Here is a 10,488-nt window from a genome sequence, read left to right on the forward strand (position 1 = left end):
ATGATGTCATAGCCTATATCGTCCTTTAGCCCATTACATCTTGAATCCGATAGTCCAGGTGCATTTCTTGGGACAACTCATGATGACGATACAAACTTTGAATTACTTTAGTATATATCATTCAAGATGGTTGTGTTCCAGCTGAAAAGTTTTTTCTGGGTGAAAAGGATCATCTGGCATCTATAGTGACAGAAGAACTTTGTTGCAGGATTGAGCACAGGGACTATTTTTTTTCCAATAAAAGTGGGTGGGGACTATTTTGGTGAAAAAAATCTTTGATGTCCAAGGTGAAATTTAGAGTTTCATCTTTTTGGAACTAAAAACAGACAAAATCACATTTATATATGTATCCTGCATTAAATAAAAGTACAATATCGGGAATAAATACAAAATAACATGATTTCAACTGGGTGTTTCAATGATCTTAACCAAGGCTCAGGGAAGGGTTCTAGAAGCGAGAGAGGACAGTCACATGGTGGGAAATAGCTCATTAACAGTAAATGGACTATGACATATTTTATTTTCAATAATGTCGACAGCAACAAAAAAAAAATTATTTTCCAAAAACATAAACATCACTGGAAAAATCGATTACCCAGACACCTCAGAAATTTGAAAACCCTGCTGGGCATGTACACTTCACCATAGCACTCCAAACTGGACAAGCTTTTACAAGGTTAAAATATTTGTAAGTACTTTTTAAAGACACATGTCACCATAAGTATTCAGACCTTTCATATGATCAATTATTACAATCAGCAAGACTGTGTTCATTACACAAGTACAAGTTGAAAGAAAGTAGGTGTACAAACAATTTCATTTGGTGTCATGCTAATAACACTGAGAAGAAAAGAAAAAAATATATATATTTGTTTAAAGTACAATGGGCAGTCTGGGAGAACATTCATAGCCCTAGTGATGATCTATACTTGACACTGAATGAGACACTGAATGAATATTAAAAAAATGGATGGTTGAATGAGCATTCAATTAAAGCTGAGATTATTCTTTGCATTAGTTTTCATAGTCAATAAAATAGGTATTCTGATAATAATTTAGGTCAACAGAGACATCTTTCCAATATGTTTTTAACTGTTTTAGGAACAAAAACAAAATGCATAGTATTGCTTACACTAATTAGAATAGAATTTACTTACACTAATTAGAGGAAAATGTTCAGTCCATTTTTTTTATTACTCAGACAATCAGACTTTTTTAATATTTTACATCAAAGCCATGAGTTATTACTTTCTCAAACTTAAACCTTGAACAATTTACTGTATAAAAATGTTCTAAATCTGTGACTGATTTATCAGAAAATGGATGCAATATAAATATAATTACACATGTGTGGTAAAGGAAAGTTCTCATAAGCAATGAGACATTTTTGGCTTGATCTTATTGCTGGTGATTTAAAATTATTACATGTAAACTGGGCAAGTGATAAAAATAAAAAATTGTCCAGCCCTGAAAAAACTGCTTTTTACACAAATTGTACTGAACATTTAATCAAGTGAATAAAGGCCCACCCTTCTCTGAAGTGTCCAGTCCTTACATACGGAAAAAAACCGTCTCTACACAAACTGTACTGAATATGTAATCAAGTGAATAAATGCCTACCCTTCTCTGAAGTGTCCAGTTCTTATATATGGAAAAAACCTTCTCTACACTAATTGTACTGAATATGTAATCAAGTGAATAAAGGCTTACCCTTCTATGAAGTGCCCAGTCCTTACATATGGAAAAAAAACTTCTCTACACAAATTGTATTTAACATTTAATTAAGTGAATAAAGGCTTACCCTTCTCTGAAGTGTCCAGCCATTACATATGGGAAAAAACTGTACTCTACACAAATTGTACTGAATATTCAATCAAGTGAATATAAGCCTACCCTTCTCTGAAGTGCCCAGACATGAATGAGAGGTTTTCCATTAACAGCTCCAATTAAGTACTGGTTACCAAGGAGACAGAGTCCCCGAGGACTTGTGCTACCACCTTTGTAGTTAATGAGACTGGTTCCTGACTCTAAGTCCCATACACAGGAGTTCCACATCTGACCTGAAGCATCACTGCTTATTACAACCTGCAGTAAAAACAAAACATATTACAAATAATACATCCAAAAAGTAAACCTCTGCAGCATCTCCAGGTTATCAATTTTTTAAAATAAGTTTCATAAAATATCTCCAAACACTTTTGACTTGCACACTTGTAATGATCTTTCTTTGCTCACTGTGCATCTTCTTTCCATAGCAACACAAAAAAATATTACAATTATTAAAATCAATGCATCTTCATTTCATACAAAAGGCAACTCTCATTACTAGTTTGATATGTGTACTGTGTATAATATCAGTCTTTTAGTTATACTCCAGAAACAATCACACTATTTTCTCAAGTGCCTCTTGCATTAAATAATAAAGATATTATGCTGCATGATCTACAATACAATCTTGTTTGGTTTGGTGCTATACATCAAAACAAGTGGAGTTATTTAGTGTCTAAGCAAACGGAATCATGCATCTTGCCCAATGACAGAGTGTGCTAGATGACCCTGGCTGGTCCAAAAAGTAGGATTCAAACCTGCACCCTTTAGGTTGTGAGTTTCCCCATCCCATCAGGCATTTTCTTGTTACATATCATTTTCTTTGCCACTATATATACTATCATACCATTTTCTCTTCTTTAACAAATTTCTGCAGACATTAAGGGAACAGGAGGGGCAATTATTTAAATATCTTCTTTTTGAATGTAAAAATCCATAAATGTTTGATAGGAAATAAGAATTTTTAAAATGTTACAAACAAACTGGATTCACAAATATACTGGATTCACCATTTACATACTGGCAGAACTTTCTAAAAGTTCTAAGATTATTAACAATCTTCATTAATTTATAAATTCATAATATTTAATAAATATGAAAATATACAGATTTATTGAGAAATAAAACTATCTCTTTTTCTTCATATATAAACAAACTATTAAGAAAGTAAAGGAGTTATTAATTCCTTTTCTTTACAATTTACCAGTGAAGTCCAGGAAGTAAAAATGATCCTGCAGAGCTAGCAGTTGTGCACATCTGAAGTAAGGCCCATCAATATACTTTATAAACTCAAATTACACCCATAAATTATTTTAAAAAAATTAAGGGAATAAAATGTTCTTGAACAAATACCCAAGTTAAACAAGCTCTTTCTTATATACCCAGGATAACCAGTGAGAAAACCTGTGAATTGTTTTTCTTTAACAATCCAACAGTGCATGAGACAATAATGGTCACTTTTTCTTATAAATGGTATTACCATATTTATTTATGAAATTGTTTGACAAAGTACACGAGATTAAAAAGAAAATTATCTTCTTCTACCTTTTCATATAAACTGTTCAGTAAAAAAATTATTAAGAGAGCAATATTGATTCAAATCAGCACTGTTTTTAACAAAATATGGTCTTATGTTACGTGTTTAGGCTCAAATAAAAAGTAACACAAGAAAGAATGAAAACAACAAGCTTTGAAAAATACAAAAATATATTTCCCTGGAAAAATTCTGCAAAAATGAAAAAATATGAACTAATGGGTTTTAAGAATCAAATCCAAAAATAATCCAAGAATATTCCACAAATAAAATTTGAGTAGTCTAATAATAAAATGTTCTAATGATATCAAGTTGGAGTCCAAACAAAGAATCCAAGAAGGAAGATGATGACGTATGCTGTAACCTGTAGTGTTGAAGTCTACAGTTCCTTGTAGAAACAAGAAATATCACTTGTTTTGGAAATCTGAATAAATTTTTATAAAAGCTGTCTCAACTACTGAGAATCTCTTTCCAAAACAAAGGTTATATCGTATTCTAAAATGTAAAAAAGGGACACATGATCATGTTCCAGAACCTCGTTGAAATTATTTACTTGTTAAAGATGACATACACCCAGTGTGGCCCTGATGAAAACCAATCATTTTACTTTAAGAAATAAAATTAAAAAAATTATTTACATCTTAAATCAGTAGTCCCATCATGACCTTGACAAAAACCAATCATTTTAAAATAAAAATAAAACTTATTAATATGGTTGTTACTAATTTTGAATCAAGGTCAGGATCTAGGTCAACACCTGGTGTTTACTAAAATGAACAGTCAAGGTAAAACTATTTTCTGTAAAAATTATCATCCCTAGTGGATAAATTTACATTACAATAGCATGTAATGAAAAATTTTTTTTAAAACTGACAAACAAACAATTAAATTGAAATAAATATATATTAAATCAGATATACATAACAATGGAATCACACTCAACAGTACCCAATCATGTGAGTACAGGTCAAGGTGCATACTTGAGGATTATCTCAAAAATAGCTAATTTAGCTAGAGTCAGTGGGTCAAGTTTTATGGCATACCAGCATGATAATGGCTGTATGGCATCACACAGGACACAAAATTGTTGGTTTCAGTCACATCTCATTTTCATCCAAAATTGGAAGTAAAGCAAAACAATGAAAAATAACATCTTTATATTTAATAATACAACCTGAGAAAATATTTTCACAGCTGTTCAAATGACTGTTTATTCACCTCCCTTTTTACCATAGATTACATTTTTGCACATGTTCTTACTAGAAAAATAGATATGACAATGGTTTTAGTGAAGATTTCATCAACAATCATGGACTATGTGCTCTCAATTCATGACCAAATGAATCAAAATCATTAAGACATTTATGTCAGCCAATGAAACTTATCATCTTGTGCTTCTTTGGTAATGAGCATAGTCTATTCAGTAAACTTTGGATGCACTCAGTTCGATGTAAAATCAACTGTAACAATCTTTGATCTTTATTTTCTTGCGAATTTTTATGCACCATATGGGTGCCATTGAGGGAACTTTCTTGTACCAAATATGAAAATTAAGGGTGCAGCCTAGAATGAACCCTGGCAATGCCAAAAATTGCAGTCATGCCTTCAAAAAAATCTAAATAGGTCCTAAAGCATGATGTATGTTAGATTAATGATGTTGATGTTGTATGTTGTACATTAATAATGTATGTTAGATTAATGAGGTTGATATTGCATGTTGTACATTAATAATGTATGTTAGATTAACGAGGTTGATATTACATGTTGTACATTAATGATGTATGTTAGATTAATGAGGTTGATGTTGTACATTATTAATGTATGTTAGATTAATGAGGTTGATATTACATATTGTACATTAATGATGTTAGATTAATGAGGTTGATGTTGTACATTATTAATGTATGTTAGATTAATGAGGTTGATATTTCTGCAAGAATATATGTTGTACATAGTGCTGACCATCTCAAATTGCCATTGTAATGCATTACGACAGGTACAACACATTATTCTTTCATCTTTCTCACACATACGTAACACATTCATTCATAATAATAAAAATCTTTTCAAGTTCATTAATATTTTACTGTAAATATATTCATAAGGTTAATAATGCTGTCAAAATATGATTTGCAAAGTCACTCTGGCCATCAAATGTTGTTAAGCAGAGGATGTACCCATCTGCAACATAAGGGTTTCTTAGCAATCATTAATAATTCAAGCTTTATTTTGTATTAATCTAAAACATGTTCTCAAAACAGCATTTGTACCTTTTTAACTTGCGTACAGTTAGGTCAGCAAGTATTGCAGGTCATGTTTACATTTGTTAGGTCTGATCCATTTATTCCATGTCATTTGCAAAGTGATTTTCATGAAAACGTTTATATTTCTCTTCATTTGATTGTTAATCTAACATCAGGCACCAACTGTGCAATAACATCCATGCTTGGAAGTCAGCTAGCTACCACAAGTAACTTCCCTTGAGTCAAGAATGATCAGTCATGAAGCACACACAATGATGACTGGAAACTTTTAAACAGAGCTTCAGTGTTATTTAAAGCACCAATGTTTCAAAATAATGAATTTCCACTTGTAATGGGAGTGGGGGGCCTGTCTTTGCACATTTAATATTAGTCTTAAATTACTTACATTACAATATCCAAGCATGTCATGGGATTATTAGGGAAATATAAAGATCATCTGTCTAACAAAGCCATTAAAGCTTTGATAACGTATGACAGAGCCTATAATGTTCTGATACTCTACTTCACACAGAACAAATAAAACAATTAGACTGAAAATCAAATATGGCAATATTGCTCCAATATTTAAAATGAGCACGAAGACAATATTTGTGATATCCCTATAATGAATCCCAAAGGTTCACAATAAAAAGAGAAAACCAGTCTGGAATGAATAATAAACTACTAGCAGTGATGCCTCTTTAAAGCCATCAAACATATAAAGATACATATTTACTTCAATTAATGTAAATACAATTGTATAGCCTAATGGCAAACACGTGGCATAGTGATTTGTGGTGACATACAAGTCACTAATGACTGAAATGATGTGATAAGTGTTACATGGAAAAAACTATTATAAACCAATATTTCACTTTTAAACTAAACCCGACATTAAAAAAACTAGAGACTCTTTATTTTACAGTAAATATAATATATACTGCTGAAGTTACTTCAAAACTTAGTTTACATAACACATATGAATTTCTGCTGAATTTCAAAAGATGATTTTGGTTTAAATCATCATCAATGTCATCATCTTTATTATCATCATTCTGGTATTTGCAACAATTTTTGAGCTTATTATAACAAATCAATTTAATGTCACATAACAGTGTTTCAGCTCTTTCACATCACATAAAATAAAACTCAAGTAAAAAAGATAACTGGGTCTAGAGGTTGGATATCAGTACATGGATTGTACGTGAACAAGTTAATCAAAAATGGCTGACAGAAAACACATAAGAGCTCATCATATGTGTCTCAAATTATTGCAAAATTTCATAATGTAAAATCTTGGGTATGAATTGTTTTGGGTAAAATGGATGTGGTGCCATAATGTCATGATTAAAATTAGAAGAATACAAAATGTTTTGCATAACAAAAGTCTAGAAATCCAACATTTGCTGATCTGAATAACTCTAAATAGCTTTACGAAAATAACATTGCACCATACCCTGCACTCACATAATTGCTTCTTGCATCAAAATATGGGTATTTATACAAAGTAAAAGACCCAAATCTTGTGTATCTGGCATTATTAGAACTTTTAGCGTGCTTTTTGAAGTGAGTAAACGAACCACATGATGTCCAAACTGTAATCTGATCCTCTTAATAAGTCAAACACACAATTAATATGAACATTGTTGTTAGGTACAACAAGATTTAAAACCTTTTTTTAAAGATAATTTTGAAAATTTTACTTAATGTACCTTGCCTGACTTTTGAATTAAGCGGGTCATGATTATCATCCAAACCAGAAGATACATTACTAATATGGCAGAAGCATTTGGTGATGTCATTTTTCCAGGCTCCAAGATATGTTACACTGCAAAAGTGTCACAATATTTGGACCAAAAATTGGCATACAGTATAATTATTTCACACCTTTCCAGTCATTAGATATATGATTTTAATAGAACTGATAGCCAAGTTAAGACTTATAAACTTATGGGCTTCTCCTTTGGCAACTGCTAGTGCCAACCTTAGTCCTAGTGCCAACCTATAAAGTTTCAAAGATGTGTTTACCCCTTTGCTGTGTTCTTAAGTGTTTTATTGACTTTTGATTTATAACTCTCTTTTCTGTACAAGAGCATGTAATTATAACCTACATTTAGATGCTTTAATTTTGGAGGAAATCAAAGAATGTGAACTCCAATGTACAATTTTAATGTACTTATCGGTAATATAAATGAGCGAAACCTCTGACAACATGAAATCACCTTATCGGTAATATAAATGAACATTTATATTACCGATAAGATGATTTCATGTTGTCACAGATTTCGCCGTACTTTATTGATAAAACGTCAGACTCCTGTGATGAAACTAAGCATATGATGAAACTGTAAGCGACAATACGCGCCTCTTTTGTCGGGATAGTGAATCATGCTTTTGCTTTTTTTAAATCATCAAACGAATTACACCAAAATATACTGTATATCTGACTTAATTAGCTGAATTAAATCACGCTTTAGTTTTGACAGGAGATTGGAATTTTATAATAAAACCACACTTGTTCCGATCTCTCGTGTGTACCTCTATGGGCGCAGACATCTTGAATCTATCCACCTATCAACCGACCGAAAACATGGTCATTAGATGGAAAACGGAATTTTTAGTAAAACGCGGAACACACTCATCTATTGAGAATTTCTGTCATTTCTTTTTTCAGGTTGATACATCTTTCATCGAACGTTAATTTCCAATATACAATTCGTATCATATGTGGAAATGTAACTATAAATCCGTTCCAAAGTTAGAGAGTCTACCTGCAACACAAGCAGTACATAAGACATAAAATTGACACGCTGAAAGAAAGATGCATGTAAGCCCAACTAATTCTTTTTTCAATTAAATATTTCACAACCTGTTTTTAAGAACATACATCAGCATGTACTAGCTAAATTTTACAACAGAACTATATAGTACCATGCCTTGTTGCTTAATAGTCAAGTGTGACTGTGTCAACGTATTTATAGATAGATAGTTATCCATACTGTTTTGATTATAGGTCTAAAACTGAGCAACAGAATGAAGTGAAGTTTAGTAAAATCCAAAAATAATTAACTTCTCTAAGTTACAGAGCGAGAATTTAAGAGACACTTACAGTATTATGAATTAAATGCCACCAAATATCCTAACTGCCCCATCATAAAGCCAAAACTGTAGAATGTTACAAATTAATTTAAATGGCCTTGAATATCCTGATGTACCAATACTCTTGAATGTCTTTATGTACCATAAGGATACAATCCATAATATCTTTGACTTAGTTCTGAATAATACTAATGCATTGTTTTAGTCCAAAATGTCAATGAACACTTTGCAATTCCAGTGAATCATCTAAATAAATAATTCCCCCTAAAGTATGTCTGAACTCAACCGTAAATGATTCCACATACTAATCGTAAAACAATAAAGAATAATTTTTTACCAAACTTCCATTTAAACATATTTTACGTGAGTTATGTCACAAAAGAATGATTTGGAAAACTATCAATATTCATGGAAAATTCAAATAACCCTTTGACTCATATTCTAGTAAACATCTTGTTTGCTACTTGAAAAATTATGACAAAAGTCAGGTAGGCAAAAAGCCGATTCATAACCCTTAATCACGGACAAAATTCAAGCACACAATAAAAATAAAACATACATAATACATCCTTTCACAAATAAAAGAAAAGATTTACACAATTAAGATGTCTTTGACATATTAGTCAAATATACAGAGGAAGATGTGTTACTGACAAAAAATGGTTACAAAATAGAGCCATACAGTACTTCTATACACGTTAGAATGCAACTGCAATCACATTATCTTTTCCTTTGATGTGTCTAATGTCAATGTTGTATTCCAGCAGCATCAAACTGCATCGTAACAAGATCTAATTTTTGTTTTCATTTATCTAATGGCAGTTAGGGGGTTGTGACCTTTCAATAAAATAATTGGAGAAATAGCTGAACTAATATATACTTCAAAATGTTGCAAAACCAGTATCAAAACCAAACATTCCTCCTTGATTGTGGGATAATTTTTCTGATGCATATTTAGTTTGTTTGGGAGTTTTTTTGTATAAAAAAATAACACTGAATAATCCACACCATTTGTATCTTCTTAAATCAATACTCCACAAAGCCCTACATCAATATATATTTTAAATCACTGACTGAAAATTGGAGCTGAAAGAACTGGTGCACTTTGTCAAAATATTCCTGGCACTTGATGGACCAGTAGAATCTGGATTTCTTTCTCAACAAATTTGTCACAGCCTCTGCAATTATACAAAATTACAGATAATATCCATTTTTGATAATATTAATATGTCTCAATTCCAAAGATTGGTTAAACCAGAATCACTACAGTCAAATTGCATTTGATCATTTACACCTTTGCTGTGTGGGACAGATACAACTAAATTGATTGAAATAACTAGGATACCCCACCAAAATACTCCCTCAACATAGCTATATGACAAAGTTGTTTCTGTTTTTGCCTCCCAGGAGAGTTAATGATCTAATTTAAGTCATCTACTTTCTTTCTAATTGCATGAGGACCACAAATATAACCTGATGAGGATTTTTAGACATGGGCAAAAGAGCCAGAACCTTACCACCAGGCTGAAAACTCCTTTCCTTTGTATTTTTGTCATACCTTAATTTCATATTTTGAATGAGTAGAATGACGGTTAGTTCTTTTACTTCACAAGCATTTAACAACTTATATGTGAAATCTGAGATGTATTCAATAAGGTTAATATTTGAATCTTCATTTGAATGAAGTTTTGCCTTTCACTTAAATGGTCCACAGACAGTATGCCCAAACACTAGTTCAAAATGGCTTACTTATTTCCTTGGAGCAAAAACAGCAAATGAGCTCCC

The 10,488-nt window shown here is 31.6% G+C and overlaps 1 protein-coding gene across 1 annotated transcript in view; it reads right to left on the reverse strand.

Moving 5' to 3' along the window:
• LOC149806943 (WD repeat-containing protein 18-like) overlaps nucleotides 1–8,183 on the reverse strand; it is a 46,183-nt gene extending 38,000 nt beyond the window's left edge. The window contains exons 1-2 of the mRNA XM_089959976.1: nucleotides 8,143–8,183; nucleotides 1,894–2,085 (exon numbers count right to left, since the gene is read on the reverse strand). Coding sequence (XP_089816102.1) covers nucleotides 1,894–2,085; nucleotides 8,143–8,160 — 210 coding nt within the window. The 5' untranslated portion in view covers nucleotides 8,161–8,183. The remainder of the gene's footprint in view (nucleotides 1–1,893; nucleotides 2,086–8,142) is intronic.
• Nucleotides 8,184–10,488: the final 2,305 nt, after the last annotated feature.

The sequence above is a fragment of the Sinohyriopsis cumingii genome, chromosome 1 (genome assembly GCF_028554795.1).
Source record: "Sinohyriopsis cumingii isolate HCF-2022 chromosome 1, ASM2855479v2, whole genome shotgun sequence".
NCBI classification, from domain to species: Eukaryota; Metazoa; Mollusca; class Bivalvia; order Unionida; family Unionidae; genus Sinohyriopsis; species Sinohyriopsis cumingii.